The 21,139-nt window shown below is 46.8% G+C and overlaps 2 protein-coding genes across 7 annotated transcripts in view; one reads left to right on the top strand and one right to left on the bottom strand.

The window, feature by feature from the left end:
• MITD1 (microtubule interacting and trafficking domain containing 1) overlaps positions 1–20,567 on the bottom strand; it is a 70,282-nt gene extending 49,715 nt beyond the window's left edge. The window contains exons 1-3 of one of the 2 annotated variants that reach the window (XM_069757514.1): positions 20,429–20,567; positions 16,193–16,294; positions 1,217–1,353 (exon numbers count right to left, since the gene is read on the bottom strand). In XM_069757514.1, the coding sequence (XP_069613615.1) occupies positions 1,217–1,353; positions 16,193–16,294; positions 20,429–20,567 (378 nt within the window). Of the gene's footprint in view, positions 1–1,216; positions 1,354–16,192; positions 16,295–20,174; positions 20,405–20,428 lie in introns of those variants that run through there. The other variant, XM_069757516.1, reaches the window with a different exon arrangement.
• Positions 20,517–21,139, top strand: part of MRPL30 (mitochondrial ribosomal protein L30) — a 33,726-nt gene continuing 33,103 nt past the window's right edge. For 2 of the 5 annotated variants that reach the window (XM_069757521.1, XM_069757517.1), the window contains exon 1: positions 20,856–21,009. The gene's annotated coding sequence lies outside the window, so the exon portion shown is untranslated. The other 3 variants (XM_069757520.1, XM_069757519.1, XM_069757518.1) reach the window with 3 other exon arrangements.

Genomic DNA, 21,139 nt, shown 5'->3' with positions numbered 1-21,139 from the left:
GGTGGTGCTGAAAAAAAATGTTCCTGTGCTGAGATAATCTTAGAAATGTGCCCCTGCTGTGTACTGTGTATTGGCTGTGTCTGACCGTACAGGGACATGGTCTGATCATAGCTGGGGAACATTTATAAGTTTATAAAGTTTTTTTATTTTATTTTTTATTTTCACAGCTCTGCGTTACAAACTGTAGTGAAACACTTGAGGGTTCAAAACTCTCACAACACATCTAGATAAGTTCCTTAGGGGGTCTAGTTTCCAAAATGGTGTCACTTGTGGGGGTTTCTACTGTTTAGGTACATTAGGGGCTCTGCAAACGCAATGTGACACCTGCAGACCATTCCAAATGGAGCTCCTTCCCTTCCGAGCTCTGCCATGCGCCCAAACGGTGGTTCCCCCCCCCCACATATGGGGTATCAGCGTACTCAGGACAAATTGTACAACAACTTTTGGGGTCCAATTTCTACTCTTACCCTTGGGAAAACAAAAAATTGGGGGCGAAAAGATAATTTTTGTGAAAAAATATGATTTTTTATTTTTACGGTTCTGCATTATAAACTTCTGTGAAGCACTTGGTGGGTCAAAGTGCTCACCCTATGCTTGGATAAAACAAAGTAACCATTACTGACTACCACATTTTTTGTTCTTGATTTCTTTTAGTGTTTCTTAAAGCCAGAAAGTTGCCATTTGTAATGACTTTAGTTTTGTGCCATGTCTGTGATCTGCTTTTTTTCTACAAAATTAAACAACTGAATGAACATCCTCCAAGGCCGGTGATTCCATAACTTTTGCCAGGGGTTGTAGAACACTACAAAGTTGCAATACAAGGAAATATTCCTAGAACTGCTTCTATTGAAACACAAATACTGTAACAGTAGCACAGTTGTGATTATTACATACAATTTGGGGGTCAAGTCATCAAGACTGGTGCCTGTTAATAAAATTTGCTGTGTCTTTCAGCTGCTCTGCATCAGAGACATTTCTGAGGTAAGTTACATCACTCTTGGTAGTATAAATTATAACGAATTTATTGGACCTCAGTAGATCATGCGCCTCCTTGCTAATCTCTAATCATACTTTACATAAAGGTGACTGAGCTGGACCAAAAAAAAAATTCAACAAAAAATTGCACAATTGTTGTCCAAATACCTGTTGCGATTTTTTTTAAATAGTTTACAATCATACAAGTCTAAACATAACCTAACAGTGTATCTTGACTTACTTGATGCATGTGTCGGATGTAAGGATCCTCCACCCAAACCTCTGTCAGTGTCTCATCCACATAGGGTTTGAAAAGATTTTCGTAGCTATAACCAGTTGCATTTTCGACAATCTTAATTTGTTTGTGATATTTTCCCTCTAAAAAAGATTAAAAATTACCAAACAGTAATCCTAAATAGGAACCATTTAATAAAAAAAAAATCAATTTCAAATTATTCTTTAAAATAGGGTAAGAAAGCAGGAGGTAAGATCCCGGATGGCAGATATGTGTCACAGAGGTGGTTGGCCTCGGTAATGTAGAGTCTAGTAACACTAAGTTACTGAGAAAGTTTTAATTGGAGTGGATTTTAAGTCCAGGATTTAGGAGCAACTAAAAAAGAGTCTTGGTGGGAAAAGTCATTCCCATAATCCAGCTCGGGGCTTACAGGCCTGATAACAGCATCTGGGTTAGCTCGGCAGAGTAGAGTTTGGGCTGGAGCTGAACAGAGGCGTGTTTGGTTGGTGAACACATTTATCCATATACTGCGCCCACTGGGAGTATGTACAACTCATACATATCCTCCATCCTTGCAGCGCAGCTTACATACTAAGTCTGCAGTCCGGACAATCCCTTTAATTTAAAGTAGGCCCCAAAATTTTCCTGTTGAGATGTATTTAAGAATATTTTTGTTGTGGGACTTTTTATTTTGTGTGTTTTTTTTTTTTTCATTTGTCTTCCATACATATGTTCTCTGACCCAGCAGCTTTGCTATATCAGTAGGCACCAGGTCCTACAGAAGAATTGGCACCGCTGATGCTTCTATTCACTTCGTAGCAGTCACTGAACACTATCTATCCAACAAAATAGAAGATAATATGGGAAATAAACTGCTTCTGTCTTTTCCCTAGGATCGCTAGCTGTGTCTGACAGCCAGAGTCCTGACCTGCTCCTGCTAGGTTAGAAGAGCTTCAATCCCAAACTGCAAGTTTACAGTTCGTGGTTGTTATCAAGTTAAAGGGAATCAGTCACCAGGACTTTTGCTGCCTCATCTGAGAGCAGCATAATGTAGGGGCAGAGAGCCTGATTTCAGCGCTGTGTCACTTAATTTACTGGATGTCACAATTGTGAGTTTTTAGATTTAACAGAGCTCAGAAGGTTGTCCTGGCCTACACCAAAGCTTTCTATGTACATTGTCTACTGACTGTGAGCTGCTTATCAGAGTAGGGGCTTGGTCTCCCCTTTCCCTGCCCATACTCCCGCCCACCCCTTGTACTGGTGTTACTGGTTCATTTAGACTGCCATATGCCCGAGGATCGCATCGCAATCCTCAGACTGGCCGTCAGCTCTCCTGACCCGAGTGTGACAGCTGCAAATAAATACATGATGTCATGCCTGCTGCGATCCACGTGCTGCGATCCACGAACGAGTAACACAGCAGTCTGACTGCATCCAATGAGCGACGCTGGCTGGGACGGGTGGGGGAAGGGGTGAATATTCATTTCACAATTACATGCGCACCGTCTGGTCAAGCAGAGGTAAATGCCAAATTAATATTCACTCCTCCCCCCGGCTTAATCCCGCTCACCACTCCCAGCCCCGTCACTAATCGATTGAATGCAGACTTCCGTATTACTCACAGAAGGATCACATCACAACCCTCGGACAGGCAATCTGCTCTCCTGACCTGAGAGTGACAGCATATAGTGGTCTGAATGAATCAGTGACACCAGTGCAGAGGGATGGGCAGGAGCATGGGCGGGGGAAGGGGAGACCACATTCCTTCTCTGATAAGCAGCTCACTGTCAGTAATTAGAGAAGGGGCATGGTCTCCCCTCTCCCACCCATAATCCCGCCCACTGGTCTACACTCACGTCACTGATTCAGTCAGACTGCTGTATGCCTGAGGATTGCATAGCAATGTCGTGCATTTGGTGTGAGGAACAAAAAAAATCACAGCATGCTACGATTTCACTCCGAAATCGGTACAGTGCAAGAAAAAAATGCATGCCTTACGAACCATCAGTATGGCACCCAATTATTATAATTCCAACAAAAACCTAAAGCAAGGAACTGGAATATAAGTTGGTGTGCATGCAATGTGTAGGAGCATGTTCACATTGGCCACTAAACAGACAAAACCTAAGATAAAAAAACAAAACGAGCAAATACCATGTAATAAATAGTGCATGAAAATAACATAGGGTACATAGTCAACATTGTTTTGATAAAAACGTAAAAGCCATCCCGCCGCGACAAGGTGACCCTAATCGGGACGGTCCTGACTTCTAGTATTAAAACCTTACAAGTCAAATGAATGTCTAATGTGAATAAGGGCCCAGTTGAACAAAGGCCTTGACTAATGGACATCCAGCGCAAAGAAAAGGAAGACTTTATTGGGTAACTCGTTTTATAATTTTAAACATTGGACACAACATTACCACGTGGCCACGATCAGGAAGAGGAGCATTTTGGACACAGCTCACAGTGGAGGGGATTTATAGAAATCCCATGCCGCTGTGTTCCTATTTACTGCTGCGTAAACTCACTCGTGGTGCGGGTTTATGAGCCGCAGCATGTTCCTTATCTGCAGCGGTAACTCTAGTCTCCACTGCATGGTTTCACCCATAGCCATTCATTAACTGAATTCGCATGGATCACTGAAAACATGCGGATTTACCTGCGTGATTTGAAAGCAGTGTTTTGGATGCAGCGAAAATAGGGATTTTTGTGTGCTCACCGTAAAATCCTTTTCTCCGAGCCAATCATTGGGGGACACAGGACCATGGGTGTTATGCTGCTGCCACTATGAGGACACCAAGTTAACACAAAGAATAGCTTCTCCCCTGCAGTATACACCCTCCATCTGGCTCTAAGTGAACCAGTTCGGTAACAAAGCAGTAGGAGCTTAACATTTAACAAGAATGAACTATGTCAAAACCAAGACAACACAGAAAAAACTAAAGCCAATAGGCTAACAGGGAGGGTGCTGTGTCCCCCAATGATTGGCTCGAAGAAAAGGATTTTACGGTGAGTACACAAAAATCCCTATTTCTCATACGCCTCATTGGGGGACACAGGACCATGGGACATCCTAAAGCAGTCCCTGGGTGGGAAACAATCCACTGCAATTGCTCCTTGTACCCACAAGTTACAGATGCGGCACTGCTGCCTGCAAAATTAGTCTGCCGACGGACTCACCTGCCGAGGCCTGAGAATGGACATGGTAATGTTTCGTAAACGTATGCAGGCTGGACCAAGTCGCAGCTCTGCAGACTTGTGCTGCCGACGCCTGGTGCCGGATGGCCGAAGACGCACCCACTGACCGAGTAGAATGAGCCTTAATCCCTGCTGGGACGGTGTGACCTCTAACTCGGTAGGACTCCTGGATAGCCGAACGAATCCACTTGGCTATCGTAGCCTTGGAAGCGGCTAGACCTTTCCTTGGCCCGTCCGGGAGCACAAACAGGGCATCTGACCTGCGGAAAGACGCCATCCTCGAAACGTATCTCGTAAGAGCTCTCACCAAGTCCAGTGTGTGAAGAGCCTTCTCGATGCGATGTACTGGTGCCGGGCAAAGTGAAGGCAAGACAATATCCTCATTGAGGTGGAAAGATGAGACAACTTTCGGTAGAAAAGATGGGGATGTTCTCAAAACCACCTTATCCTGATGAAAAATGAGGAAAGGAACTTGGCAGGACAAAGCCGCCAGCTCTGAAACTCGTCGGATGGACGTGACCGCAACCAGGAAGGCAACTTTCCATGACAGAAAAAACAGGGAAATGTCCTGCAGGGGTTCAAAAGGGGCCTCCTGCAAGCCCCCGAGGACCAAATTAAGGTCCCATGGTTCGAACGGCATCTTATAGGGCGGCACCACATGGGAGACTCCCTGAATGAACTTCTTCACCTGTATTCTGTTGGCAATTCTAAGGTGGAACAGGACTGATAAGGCTGAAATCTGCCCTTTGAGAGAACTAAGGGCGAGACCTAAGTCCAAACCCGACTGAAGGAATTCGAGGATGGAAGGAATGAAAAATTCAAGAGGAGAGCATCCTCGGTCCTTGCACCATGCGAAGAAGGTCTTCCAAATGCGATGATATATACGCATAGAGGTAGGTTTTCTAGCACTGATCATGGTAGAAATGACCTTCTGAGAGAAGCCTGCCTGTGTAAGCACCCAGGACTCAACGGCCATGTCGTCAAAAACAGGGCCTCGGAGTTCTGGTGGTAAATGGGGCCCTGGGACAACAGGTCTGCACGAGGGGACATCGGCGACTAGTTCGGCGTACCAGGCCCTGCGTGGCCAATCTGGCGCAATCAAGATTACTGGTATCCCCTCCGCTCTGATCTTCTTGATGACTCTCTGCAGTAAAGGAAGCGGGGGAAATATATACGGAAGCTGGAACCGATGCCACGAGTGAACGAGTGCATCTACCTCGATGGCTGCCGGATCGTGGGACCGAGCTATGAAGTTGAGAACCTTGGAATTTAGCCGTGAGGGCATCAGATCCACGTCCAGGGTTCCCCAACGACAGCAGATCTGGTGGAAGATCTCCGGATAAAGAGACCACTCTCCAGAGTCGAGAACTTGACGGCTGAGGAAGTCTGCTTCCCAATTTTCCACTCCTGGGATGTGAACCGCTGAGATCATTGAGCGGTTTTCCTCGGCCCAGCGGAGGATGTGGCCTACCTCGGTCATGGCTGCCTTGCTACGTGTTCCCCCCTGCCGGTTGATGTATGCCACTGCCGTGGCATTGTCGGACTGAATCCTGATGGGACGACTCGCGAGGAAGGGATGAAATTGGAGAAGAGCCAACCTGATTGCCCGTATTTCCAGGATGTTGATGGGCAGGCGTGCTTCCTGAAGAGACCAGCTGCCCTGAGCAGTGTGATGGTGGAACACCGCTTCTCAGCCCAGAAGACTGGCATTTGTTGTCACAACTAGCCAGTGTACTGGGAGAAAAAACTTTCCTTGATTCAGGGAGGACTTCAAAGACCACCACCTGAGAGACTGTCTGACTCGCTGGGGAAGGAGGAAACAACGATCGAGAGAGGACAGGTTCCTGTCCCACACAGCCAGGAGAGCATGGTGTAAGGGGCGGAGGTGTAGTTGAGCGAATGGGACTGCCTCCATAGCTGCTACCATCCTGTCGAGGACTCTCATACTGAAACGTAGAAAGTGAGTATGAGGTTGGGAGAGCTTCTGAGCTTCCTGGTGCAAGACTGAGATCTTTTCCGGGGAAAGAAGTACCAACCCCTGGGATGAGTCCAGTATCATTCCTAGAAAGGAAATTCGCTGAGCCGGTACTGGGGAGGATTTCTGGAAGTTTATCTTCCAACCCAGGCGAGAAAGTATCTATTGTGATGGTCACAGTCTCCTTGCAGGTGCGGAAAGAGGGGCCTTTGATGAGGATATCGTCTAGATACAGTAACACCACCACGCCTCGGGTATGGAGGATGGCCACGGCGGCCGCCATGACCTTGGTGAATACACTGGGGGTGGTGGCGAGGCCGAAGGGCAGAGCAGCAAATTGAAAGTGATCTTCCTGGACTGACCTTTGGTGAGAAGGTAAGATAGGAATGTGGAGGTAAGCGTCCTGGATGTCTATGGACGCCAGGAACTCGGCTTTCTCCATGGACGTGATGACAGAACGAAGCGATTCCATCCAGAACCGTCGCACCCTGACAACCTTGTTCAGCAGTTTTAGGTCCAGTATGGGCCGTACTGTACCATCCTTCTTTGGAACAATGAACAGGTTTGAATAAAAACCTTGAAACCTTTCACTTTGAGGAACCGGGATAACCCCGTTTTCTTTTAGAGAGCTTATGGCCTGGAAGAACTGTGATGCCTTTGCCATGGGAGGAAAAGACAGGAAAAAGTGATTTGGTGGAAGAGAGTAAAATTCTATCTTGTATCCAGAGGACACAAGGTCGCGGACCCATTCGTCGTGAACGACCGAGAGCCACGTATCACTGAAGGAAAGCAGGCGGTCGCCTACTTTGAGGGTGTCCTCCGGATACCGCAGGGAGTCATTGTGTGGGAGACCTGCCCGGTCTGGACCCTCTGGGCCCTGACTGCCTAGGCCTGCCTCTCCAAGAGGGGGAAGGTTTGTAAGAGGTCTGAGGACCTCTATCCCTACGTTGTGCCCGGCCAGGTCCGGAAGAGGTGGAAGTAGAGGACCAATTTGAGTTGAAGCGAAAATAATCGGGACCGAGCCTGCTGCTGCTGGTTCCGAAAGGGCCTCTGTTGTGGAAGAAATTTACTCTTCCCTCCAGTGGCGTCGGAAATTAATTGGTCGAGCTTTTCGCCAAAAAGGCGACCGCTCTGATATGGAAGAGGAGTCAATTACTTTTTGGAAGCCGAATCCGCACGCCAGTCCCTGAGCCATAAGGACTTCTGGATGGTGATGGCATTTGCTGCTGCTTGCAAAGCACAGTTAGCGTCCAGGGATGCGTAACTACAAAATCTCCAGCTCTGGCTATTTGAGTAGCGAGGTCTGCTATCTAGGGGGGGGGGGGGGGGGGTTGGGGGAGGAGGTCGGTATCCAGGACCGCTGCACACAAGATCTCAGCCCAGTGGGTCATAGCCTTATCCACCCACGTAGCAGCAAAGGATGGGACCTCGGGGTAATGAGACCTTACAAGAGGTACATGCAGCGAAAAATACAGTGTGGGTTTTCCCAGACTTTTTGTGAGGCTTTGATTGAGACATAGTTGCCTTGAGGAGAGTGCTTACTAGCAGGGGAAGGGTTAAGCTATGTATCTGCCGCTTACCCAGGTCCTGCATCTTGAGTCCCCAGGGGAGGTCCGCAATGTATGGCCTGAAGGCCGTAGATCGGTATCCAGAGATTAGGAGAGCTGGAGCAGCGCTGCAGGGTCAGCGCTGAGGTGTACTAAGATGGCCACCGAGATCTGTGAGAGCGCTTCTCAGGGAACGAGAAGCGCTAGAAAAGATGGGCGGCGGTGATTGCCGGTGGGCGTGGCCAAGAACTCCAGCCTGTATGAAGTGGAAAAGCCGGGAACTAAATTTGAAAACCTTGCGGTTGCGGCGTCGCGACTGCTAATAGGGCCATCCTGAGCCGCGCTCCTCATAAAAAAACCGTGCTGCGGACTACCCGCAGACCCGGGCTTTGTGTCCTGCTAGTGCGGACCTTCCATACCCCGGGGACCAGGACCCCCCCAGCGCCTCGGCCCCCGCAGTGTACTCACGGTAGATGCGGAGGGCCGGTGCTCAATCCAGCGTCGCCATAGTCAGGGAGGGAGTGGAGAGCTTCTGCCGCTATGCATCATCCGCTATCTCAGTGGTGATGCAGAGGGGGCTGCACGGACGCCATTCATAATATGTCCGGCTATGCACCTAGCTCCAGGAGAGGTAGATGGAGGGCTACTCCATGTGGTCGCCTGCTATGGAGGGGGGAGATTGGAACGCGAAGGAACCGCCGCCCATAAGGTGAGCTCAGGGCTGGCATCCAACGGTGCAGGAAAGGATACGGGAGGAATGCTCCACGTGACATGCCTGTTGATGGTTCGGAGGAGATCGGAACCTAGAAATGGTCCGTCGCCCCCATTCGCTCCGTTAACCCCTTCAAGACCCAGCCTATTTTGACCTTAAAGACCTTGCCGTTTTTTGCAATTCTGACCAGTGTCCCTTTATGAGGTAATAACTCAGGAACGCTTCAACGGATCCTAGCGGTTCTGAGATTGTTTTTTCGTGACATATTGGGCTTCATGTTAGTGGTAAATTTAGGTCAATAAATTCTGCATTTATTTGTGATAAACACGGAAATTTGGCGAAAATTTTGAAAATTTCGCAATTTTCACATTTTGAATTTTTATTCTGTTAAACCAGAGAGATATGTGACACAAAATAGTTAATAAATAACATTTCCCACATGTTTACTTTACATCAGCACAATTTTGGAAACAAAATTTTTTTTTGTTAGGAAGTTATAAGGGTTAAAATTCGACCAGCGATTTGTCATTTTTACAACGAAATTTACAAAACCATTTTTTTTAGGGACCACCTCACATTTGAAGTCAGTTTGAGGGGTCTATTTGGCTGAAAATACCCAAAAGTGACACCATTCTAAAAACTGCACCCCTCAAGGTACTCAAAACCACATTCAAGAAGTTTATTAACCCTTCAGGTGCTTCACAGCAGCAGAAGCAACATGGAAGGAAAAAATGAACATTTAACTTTTTAGTCACAAAAATTATCTTTTAGCAACAATTTTTTTATTTTCCCAATGGTAAAAGGAGAAACTGAACCACGAAAGTTGTTGTCCAATTTGTCCTGAGTACGCTGATACCTCATATGTGGGGGTAAACCACTGTTTTGGCGCACGGCAGGGCTTGGAAGGGAAGGAGCGCCATTTGACTTTTTGAATCAAAAATTGGCTCCACTCTTTAGCGGACACCATGTCACGTTTGGAGAGCCCCCGTGTGCCTAAAAATTGGAGCTCCCCCACAAGTGACCCCATTTTGGAAACTAGACGCCCCAAGGAACTTATCTAGATGCATAGTGAGCACTTTGAACCCCCAGGTGCTTCACAAATTGATCCGTAAAAATGAAAAAGTACTTTTTTTTCACAAAAAAATTCTTTTAGCCTCAATTTTTTCATTTTCACATGGGCAACAGGATAAAATGGATCCTAAAATGTGTTGGGCAATTTCTCCTGAGTACACCAATACCTCACATGTGGAGGTAAACCACTGTTTGGGCACATGGTAAGGCTCGGAAGGGAAGGAGCGCCATTTGACTTTTTGAATGAAAAATTATTTCCATCGTTAGCGGACACCATGTCGCGTTTGGATAGCTCCTGTGTGCCTAAACATTGGCGCTCCCCCACAAGTGACCCCATTTTGGAAACTAGACCCCCCAAGGAACTAATTTAGATGCCTAGTGAGCACTTTAAACCCTCAGGTGCTTCACAAATTGATCTGTAAAAATGAAAAAGTAATTTTTTTTCACAAAAAAATTCTTTTCACCTCAATTTTTTCATTTTCACATGGGCAGTAGGATAAAATGGATCATAAAATTTGTTGGGCAATTTCTCCCGAGTACGCCGATACCTCATATGTGGGGGTAAACCACTGTTTGGGCACTCGGCAGGGCTCGGAAGAGAAGGCGCGCCATTTGACTTTTTGAATGGAAAATTAGCTCCAATTGTTAGCGGACACCATGTCGCGTTTGGAGAGCCCCTGTGTGCCTAAACATTGGAGCTCCCGCACAAGTGACCCCATTTTGGAAACTAGACCCCCCAGGGAACTTATCTAGATGCATATTGAGCACTTTAAACCCCCAGGTGCTTCACAGAAGTTTATAACGCAGAGCCATGAAAATAAAAAATAATTTTTCTTTCCTCAAAAATGATTTTTTAGCCTGGAATTTCCTATTTTGCCAAGGATAATAGGAGAAATTGGACCCCAAATATTGTTGTCCAGTTTGTCCTGAGTACGCTGATACCCCATATGTGGGGGTAAACCACTGTTTGGGCGCACGGCAGGGCTCGGAAGGGATGGCACGCCATTTGGCTTTTTAAATGGAAAATTAGCTCCAATCATTAGCGGACACCATGTCACGTTTGGAGAGCCCCTGTGTGCCTAAACATTGGAGATCCCCCAGAAATGACACCATTTTAGAAACTAGACCCCCAAAGGAACTAATCTAGATGTGTGGTGAGGACTTTGAACCCCCAAGTGCTTCACAGAAGTTTATAACGCAGAGCCATGAAAATAAAAAAAAAAATTATTTTCTCAAAAATGATCTTTTAGCCTGCAATTTTTTATTTTCCCAAGGGTAACAGGAGAAATTTGACCCCAAAAGTTGTTGTCCAGTTTCTCCGGAGTACGCTGATACCCCATATGTGGGGGTAAATCACTGTTTGGGCACATGCCGGGGCTCGGAAGTGAAGTAGTGACGTTTTGAAATGCAGACTTTGATGGAATGCTCTGTGGGCGTCACGTTGCGTTTGCAGAGCCCCTGATGTGGCTTAACAGTAGAAACCCCCCACAAGTGACCCCATTTTGGAAACTAGACCCCCAAAGGAACTTATCTAGATGTGTGGTGAGCACTTTGAACCCCCAAGTGCTTCATAGAAGTTTATAATGCAGAGCCGTGAAAATAATAAATACGTTTTCTTTCCTCAAAAATAATTATTTAGTCCAGAATTTTTTAATTTTCCCAAGGGTAACAGGAGAAATTTGACCCCAATATTTGTTGTCCAGTTTCTCCTGAGTACGGTGATACCCCATATGTGGGGGTAAACTACTGTTTGGGCACATGCCGGGGCTTGGAATTGAAGTAGTGACGTTTTGAAATGCAGACTTTGATGGAATGCTCTGCGGGCGTCACGTTGCGTTTGCAGAGCCCCTGATGTGCCTAAACAGTAGAAACCCCCCACAAGTGACCCCATTTTGGAAACTAGACCCTGAAAGGAACTTATCTAGATGTGTGGTGAGCACTTTGAACCCCCAAGTGCTTCATAGAAGTTTATAATGCAGAGCCGTGAAAATAATAAATACGTTTTCTTTCCTCAAAAATAATTATTTAGCCCAGAATTTTTTATTTTCCCAAGGGTTACAGGAGAAATTGGACCCCAAAAGTTGTTGTCCAGTTTCTCCTGAGTACGCTGATACCCCATATGTGGGGGTAAACCACTGTTTGGGCACACGTCGGGGTTCAGAAGGGAAGTAGTGACTTTTGAAATGCAGACTTTGATGGAATGGTCTGCGGGTGTCACGTTGCGTTTGCAGAGCCCCTGGTGTGCCTAAACAGTAGAAACCCCCCACAAGTGACCCCATTTTAGAAACTAGACCCCGAAAGGAACTTATCTAGATGTGTGGTGAGCACTTTGAACCCCCAAGTGCTTCACAGACGTTTACAACGCAGAGCCGTGAAAATAAAAAATCATTTTTCTTTCCTCAAAAATTATGTTTTAGCAAGCATTTTTTTAGATTCACAAGGGTAACAGGAGAAATTGGACCCCAGTAATTGTTGCGCAGTTTGTCCTGAGTATGCTGGTACCCCATATGTGGGGGTAAACCACTGTTTGGGCACACGTCAGGGCTCGGAAGTGAGGGAGCACCATTTGACTTTTTGAATACGACATTGGCTGGAATCAATGGTGGCGCCATGTTGCGTTTGGAGACCCCTGATGTGCCTAAACAGTGGTAACCCCTCAATTCTAACTCCAACACTAACCCCAACACACCCCTAACCCTAATCCCAACTGTAGCCATAATCCTAATCACAACCCTAACCCCAACACACCCCTAACCACAACACTAACCCCAACACACCCCTAACCCTAACCACAACCCTAATTCCAACCCTAACCCTAAGGCTATGTGCCCACGTTGCGGATTCGTGTGAGATATTTCCGCACCATTTTTGAAAAATCTGCGGGTAAAAGGCACTGTGTTTTACCTGCGGATTTTCCGCGGATTTCCAGTGTTTTTTGTGCGGATTTCACCTGCGGATTCCTATTGAGGAACAGGTGTAAAACGCCGCGGAATCCGCACAAAGAATTGACATGCTGCGGAAAATACAACGCAGCGTTCCCGCGCGGTATTTTCCGCACCATGGGCACAGCGGATTTGGTTTTTCATATGTTTACATGGTACTGTAAACCTGATGGAACACTGCTGCGAATCCGCAGCCAAATCAGCACCGTGTGCACATAGCCTAATTCTAAAGGTATGTGCACACGCTGCGGAAAACGCTGCGGATCCGCAGCAGTTTCCCATGAGTTTACAGTTCAATGTAAACCTATGGGAAACAAAAATCGCTGTACACATGCTGCGGAAAAACTGCACGGAAACGCAGCGGTTTACATTCCGCAGCATGTCACTTCTTTGTGCGGATTCCGCAGCGGTTTTACAACTGCTCCAATAGAAAATCGCAATTGTAAAACCGCAGTGAAATGCGCAGAAAAAAACGCGGTAAATCCGCCATAAATCCGCAGCGGTTTAGCACTGCGGATTTATCAAATCCGCAGCGGAAAAATCCGCAGAGGACCAGAATACGTGTGCACATTCCTAACCCTAACCCTAACCCTAGCCCTACCCCTAACCCTAACCCTACCCCTAGCCCTACCCCTAACCCTAACCCTACCCCTAACCCTAACCCTATTCTAACATTAGTGGAAAAAAAAAAATTTCTTTATTTTTTTATTGTCCCTACCTATGGGGGTGACAAAGGGGGGGGGGGTCATTTATTATTTTTTTTATTTTGATCACTGAGATTATATCTCAGTGATCAAAATGCACTTTGGAACGAATCTGCCGGCCGGCAGATTCGGCGGGCGCACTGCGCATGCGCCCGCCATTTTGGAAGATGGCGGCGCCCGGGAGAAGACGGACGGGACCACGGCTGGATCGGTAAGTATGATAGGGTGGGGGGGACCACGGGGGGGGGGGGATCGGAGCACGGGGGGGGGAATCGGAGCGCGGGAGGGGTGGAACGGAGCGCGGGGGGCGTGGAACGGAGCACGGGGGGGCTGGAATGGAGCACGGGGGGTGGAACGGAGCACGGGGGGGGGTGGATCGGAGTGCAGGGGGGGTGATTGGAGCACGGGGGGGTGATTGGAGCACGGGGGGAGCGGACACGAGCACGGGGGGGAGCGGAGCACTGGACGGAGGGGAGCCGGAGCAGTGTACCGGCCAGATCGGGGGGCTGCGGGGGCGATCGGTGGGGTGGGGGCACATTAGTATTTCCAGCCATGGCCGATGATATTTCAGCATCGGCCATGGCTGGATTGTAATATTTCACCCGTTATAATGGGTGAAATATTACAAATCGCTCTGATTGGCAGTTTCACTTTCAACAGCCAATCAGAGCGATCGTAGCCACGAGGGGGTGAAGCCACCCCCCCTGGGCTAAACTACCACTCCCCCTGTCCCTGCAGATCGGGTGAAATGGGAGTTAACCCTTTCACCCGGTCTGCAGGGACGCGATCTTTCCATGACGCCGCATAGGCGTCATGGGTCGGATTGGCACCGACTTTCATGACGCCTACGTGGCGTCAAAGGTCGGGAAGGGGTTAAGGGAAAAAAATAGAATAAAAATAAAAATGGTGGGGTCTGAAAACAGACCCAAGTGCCTCCTACAGACACTAAGCAAGAACTAGTTCACTTGGAGCCAGCAGGAGGGTGTATACTGCAGGGGAGGAGCTATTCTTTATGTGTTACCTTAGTGTCTTCCTAGTGGCAGCAGCATAACACCCATGGTCCTGTGTCCCCCAATGAGGCGTAGGAGAAATATGCGGTGTCCAAAATGCTGCTACCTCTGGATTGCGGGCGCATAGGCCTAGTCATGCTCAACTAAGTGGTGGATACAATTGTATCAGGTGCAGGCAATCCGCTAAATAAATCTACCACAGCATTAACAGTAGTTTGCTACAGTCAGGCTGAAAGCCGGACTGGCTGGGAAAAGCCCCTATATACATGGCCATTTGGTGCAGTTTTGGTACACAATAGGAACCCACTCACATGTAATGGGAGGGGGTGGGGTAGAGGGGTAATTAGGCCATGCCGATTTTCAAGTCCACAGCATGACTTTCAGGTTTATGAATTACTGTCATTTTTCTGGAAGCAGATTTCACCATTTCAGTATGGGTGAACAACCGCACACTGTCTGTATGTACTCTGGGGGGGTGCAGCCTCTGAATGTGAATCAGAATCAGCAAGATTTCACCTCACAAACGATTTATATGTGCAGGCAGACAGAAGCGTAACTATAATAGGTGCGGGGGTTGCAATGACACCCATGCCCTGGAGTTCAAGTTACACCACCCCAAGTAGCTCTTGCAAGGACAAGTCCAGCCATACCTTTCACTAGCCAGTCTGATCCTCAATTAATCAGAAATTGCCTTTTGAATCAATATACAAATAAGCCCGAAGGGCTTTGAACGTGACTAAGCAATTCCCATGCCTCTGTCACTCCAGCTCTATTCCCCACCCAGTGTCGCCTTCACCTGCTGGACTGACAATTACTTTTCTTCAAGTTGCACAGCAAAGAGGTGGTCAGTCAAGCATCAGAAGACATTGCTAGGTGGGGAATAGAGCTGGGGAGAGCAGAGGCTTGGGAAGAGCTATATCACAACCAAAGCACTTCAGATTCATTTACTAATTTAAACAGCAATTTCGATAGCTAATGAACTGACTGGCTATTGAAAGGTATGGTTGGATTTGCCTTTGCTGTAGCTACATGCGCACACAGACATTGTGGGAGTGCGAAATCCTGCTGACAGCTTCCATTAATTCACAGACAGCAGACTAGTATTACGAAAACAGTGTGAGTGAAATGATAAGTATATCAGAAAATAATCATCCACAATATCCACAAAACTGGAATATTTTTTTTTTTTTTTTAAGAACTTGCCCTTCAGGACAACTGTTTATATTCCCTAAAAAAAAGAAAAAGGAGGTCATAAGAAGGATGTTTCCCCCTTAGGGATCCCCTCCATCAGCCAGAACTGAAAGAAGCGACGGCTCTTCTATGGCAAATTCAATCAATTCAGTCCTACTACAGGGAAAGTGGTTTGCTGGACTTTGCAGATTGCTGCGGTGGTCCTCAGATTAATGAGGTCATTAGTGAAGTAACAATCCATTTAAAGGGACTCTGTGACCTGAATTTGGAGGGAACAATCTTCAGCCATGGAGGCGGGGTTTTTGGGTGTTTGATTCACCCTTTCCTTACCCGCTGGCTGCATGCTGGCTGCAATATTGGATTGAAGTTCATTCTCTGTCCTCCGTAGTACATGCCTGCACAAGGCAATCTTGCCTTGCGCAGGCGTGTACTATGGAGGACAGAAAATGAACTTCAATCCAATATTGCAGCCAGCGGGTAAGGAAAGGGTGAATCAAACACCCGAAACCCCCGCCCCTATGGCTGAAGATTGTTCCCTCCAAATTCAGGTGACAGAGTCCCTTTAACAGATAATAAATCAATTTACACAAAACATACAAAGCTAAATACTTTGGAAATTGAGCTTTTACCTTCCTTTTCTTTGAGTACATGATGTTTAATTTGCTCAGCTCTGTCCATGTAGCTTCTCAGCTTCTGACGGTAATGGGTTTTCTTCGCTTCATCCTTCGTACCTGTAAAGGGACATATTGGAGTTTTTTTGCATAATGATATTTCATATAAAACAAGGAAACTAACCACAGTAAGTGTGAAAAATTCAAGTTGTCATTTCCTGCCACTTTCATGTATTCAGAAAACCAGAAGATACCTAGTGCTGCTCTGTCTGGTCTATGGAATCCGTTGAGATACACAGCACAGATTCTGGGAGAATATGGCAAGATTATGGTATTTGAGAGAGGTTTGGGCCTGTGGGATGTCATATATGCATTCCTACCAAAGCATCGGGTAAGAAGTGTCTTCCTTGGTGGAATAATCCATACAGGCACCACATTTAAAGGTGCCCATTTACCAACAGCTGTCAGCCAAATGCTTAAGCCTCGCGTCTACACATGCACACTTGGTGTTGCAGAGGGCGCATGCATTTTCAATTGGAAGAGGCGAATAAGCCACTGATAGACACCTATGGTAGTAGCTTATCTCCAGGCAGGACAAATGGATAGGCCGTTGAAATTCAAGATGATGTTAATAGAAAGCTGAGAGACCTTCAGAGATATTAGATGGTTGATCCCATCAAAATAGGTCTTAAAAGGAACCTGTGATGTGAAAAAACGCTCTAACCTGCTATGAGCTTACTAGTGTTCAAAGCTGTGATGCCACCACATTGAAAGCCCGGCTACTGGGAGAAAATGAACTCCTGGCAGCCACGGGTTTCAGTCATAGGGGTGTGGCCTCAGTAACCGCTCAGCACATAGTGATCGGCGGCTGTAACCCCGTACCCGCACTGAGCGATAGCATCTCTGCATTAATGCACTGCTAGGCCGGATACCAGCAAGTGCTATATACTATATCACTATATACTGAGGCCAAGCCTCTATGACTTTAAAAAAGCTGAGGCTGCAGGGAAGAATAAAGTTAATTTTCTCTCAGCAGTTAAGATTTTCAGATTACACAGCAAAAACCTAGTGACAGACTCCCTTTAAGCATCTGCCACAGCTTCTATACAGGTGCTTCTCACAAAATTAGAATATCATCAAAAAGTGAATTTATTTCAGTTCTTCAATGCAAAAAGTGAAACTCATATTATATAGAGTCATTACAACCAGAGTGATCTATTCCAAGTGTTTATTTCTGGTAATGTTGATGATTATGGCTTACAGCCAATGAAAACCCAAAAGTCATTATCTCAGTAAATTAGAATACTTTATAACACCAGCTTGAAAAATTATTTTAAAATCCAAAATGTTGGCCTACTGAAATGTATGTTCAGTAAATGCACTTGATACTTGGTCAGGGCTCCTTTTGCATCAATTACTGCATCAATGCGGCGTGGCATGGAGGGGATCAGCCTGTGGCCCTGCTGAGGTGTTATGGAAGCCCAGGTTGCTTTGATAGCAGTCTTCAGCTTGTCTGCATTCTTGGGTCTGGTGTCTCATCTTTCTCTTGACAATCCCCCATAGATTCTCTATGGGGTTAAGGTCAGGCGAGTTTTCTGGTCAAGCACAGTGATACTGTTGTTTGTAAACCAGGTATTGGTATTTTCGGCAGTGTGGACAGGTGCCAAATGCTCGAGAATGAAATTTCCATCTCCAAAAAGCTTGTCAGCAGAGGGAAGCATGAAGTGCTCTAAAATTTCCTGGTAGATGGCTGCGCTGACTTTGGTCTTGATAAAACACAGTGGACCTACACCAGCAGCAGACATGGCTCCCCAAACCATCACTGATTGTGGAAATTTCACACTAGACCTCAAGCAGTTTGGATTGTGGCCTCTCCACTATTCCTCCAGACTCTGGGACCTTGATTTCCAAATTAAATGCAACATTTACCGTACTTTCAGCTGAAAACAACACCTTTGACCACTGAGCATTAGTCCAGTTCTTTTTCTCCTTGGCCCAGGTAAGATGCTTCGGTCATTGTCTATTGGTCATGAGTGACTTGACACAAGGAATGCGACACTTGTAGCCCATGTCCTGGATACATCTGTGTGTGGTGGCTCTTGAAGCGATGACTCCAGCAGCAGTCCACTCCTTGTGAAGCTCCCCCCAAATTTTTGAATGGCCTTTTCTTAACAATCCTTGCAAAGCTGCGGTTATCCCGGTTGCTTGTGCACCTTTTTCTCCCACACTTTTTCCTTCCACTCAAATTTCCATTAATATCCTTGGATACAGCACTCTGAACAGCCAGCTTCCTTAGCAATGACCTTTTGTGGCTTACCCTCCTTGTGGAGTGTGTCAGTGACTGCCTTCTGGACAACTGTCATGTCAGCAGACTTCCCCATGATTGTGGAGCCTACTGAAACAGACTAAGGGACCTTTTTGAATGCTTAGGAAGCCTTTGCAGGTGTTTAATGTTAGTTATTCGAATTTACTGAGATAATGACTATTGGGTTTTCATTGGCTGTAAGCCATAATCATCAACATTAACAGAATACACTTGAAATAGATCACTCTGTAATGACTCTATACGAGTTTCACTTTTTGCATTGAAGAACTAAAATAAACTTTTTGATCATATTCTAATTTTGTGAGAAGTACCTGTATAAGCACACATTGTGAACTTTTCCTGCTATGTAGTTAATATTAAAGGCTCCCTTTTAAATATAGAAGAGCATATGGCCTTTACAACATATGTTGTGGCATGGATGAGGAACTGAATCTATATATAAGATTGAGAGGTGGTTTATTTTTAACCTTTCATGTTCAAGAATAAAGAACAAAGCAGATAGCGGTCTTATTTCCTGGGAACACTAGTATATGAGCATTCCCACTTCTCCATTAGGATAGCATACGTGGGTCACCTTATTCTATGCTGTAACTTAAACTTACCCAACACATTAAGAAGAAATCAAAATTAAGTTCCCGATTATTTAAAATACAAGACAAAATATACTAGCCTCAGCAACATGTCATTAATTTACCCCATATAGTTTTATCCTGGAGATAACTATTGTCATGGGTGACACTTTCCTTGAGAAAGATGAACGAAAAACACAGGTTGGGTTTAGAGCAGTTGGTCCGGCTGTTGAGCTGCACTGTGTCCCAGCGTGGCTGTATATAGTTTTATTTTACTACTTTTTTTGCACTTGCACTTTACCGACTTTGATAACATAGCAAATTATTTTTCTGCCACCTACTGGTTAGAACTACACATTACGTGTTTAGCTTTGCTGTTCTTTAGTCTATTTTAACTCTAACAAATTAGTATCATTAACTTTACTCCAATTTAGTTCCCCCACCATTCGGACTACTGCTTTTGTAGTTTTTAATCATGCCCAGCTATATCTTTGTATGACTAAAAGTCATTGTGTTATCTGCGTCATGTTCAGTTTATAAGTGTGTACTACCTTTTGTGCTTCTCTTTCACATGTAGTCATGCCTTTATACTTATGAGTAGAGATGAGCTTACTGAATAACCTACAGCGGGAACCCAGATACATGGAGCGCGCCGACTGATCAGATGTCCGGCGCCACAGCTGCATGTGTCACAGTCACAACAAACAGGTTCTACATGCACGTGTTGATAGTGACACGGCCGCGACGATGCAGCTGCGGAGCCGAACAGCTGATCAGCCGGGGCGCTGAGCTCCCGCTGCAGGTTATTCAGTAAGCGCCATAGCTTGCCGAATAAGCAGGGACCCAATCAAACTCGCTCATCCCTACTTACGAGTGCCTGACAGATGGCTGAACCCCAATGCAGAGCCAGGGTCCGAGAGGGAAAGGGTTACAGCCGCTGTTCTGTACCAGGACGCTGCAGGGAGAATAAAGTTCATTTACTCCCTGCAGCGTGCACCGGGCAGGCAAATAACGCCATTAACCCCATATCTGCAGGTCAATAGCGGTTTTTCTGGTGACAGCACCAGAGATGTATGTAGTGCTCATTGTTATGCCCCTGCCTTACCTAGGAGGCTCGGCATACAGGCCCTCAATAATAAGGGCCAGATCTCTGGCACTGCAGGGTGGAATACTCCGGGGGCAGCGGGAATAGAGGAGACCATCGCTGCCCCTGGTGTGCTGGGGACACACCGTGCTACCTAGTGCCGGCTCTCCCTCAGTACTGTGGCGGCGGCCTATGGAGGAGGCAGACTGCCCCTCTCCTCGGTGTCGGTAGCCAGCCCCCTGCTCTGCCCGTCATCACTAGTCCCACCTACTGACCCTTGAGAACCTGCAGGAGCAGCTCTATGCCTTCCTGATAGCAGACCAGACTCTCCTGGAAGCGCCCACTTCCATCCAGCTCCACCGCCCTCCTGAGCACGGCACCGGCGGCGTTCTCCACACCGGCCAGGGCTGACATGACACGGACACTTCCCACCCTACACGATGTAACGCAGCCCGAGTTTCACTAACTACACTTCCGCGTTCCACCGACCGGAAACACGTACGTCACGCGCCTACCGCCAGGGCGCTTTATCCCCGTGCTGCACAGTCTGGCCGTGCGGTGTTACAGGAGCCGCGGGCTCTGCTGTGCCCCCACTAAATGCGGGCTCCGGCTGCCCCCTGCAGGGCTAGAAGGTCACATACAGGGAAGGTACGGAGGACTCCCGTGGGCCTCGTGCGATGACGTCATCAGTGCGCGCAGTGGCTCACTGTATAGCTGTGTAATAACCTTCAGCCGTGGTGCATTGTGGGTGCGCTGCTTCCACAGACCCGGCAGCTGGTGAGCGGTGCGCGTGTCGCAGTGTGTAGTGGTCCTGGGGGGCAGCAGACATATATTATCACCGTACTGCACATGTGAGGTGAGGACAGGGACAGATTATTAGTAGCCAGTGCCCCAATGTCACATGATCCCATTTGATAGGCCGTGTGAGTAACACACAGGTGCTCTGGTGCACACCTGATGAGATGGCGCTCTATACATACCATAGA

Source organism: Ranitomeya imitator, chromosome 3 (assembly GCF_032444005.1).
Source record: "Ranitomeya imitator isolate aRanImi1 chromosome 3, aRanImi1.pri, whole genome shotgun sequence".
Taxonomy (NCBI): Eukaryota; Metazoa; Chordata; class Amphibia; order Anura; family Dendrobatidae; genus Ranitomeya; species Ranitomeya imitator.
Note: the sequence above shows the minus strand (reverse complement) of the source record. Positions and strands in the feature narration are given on the sequence as shown.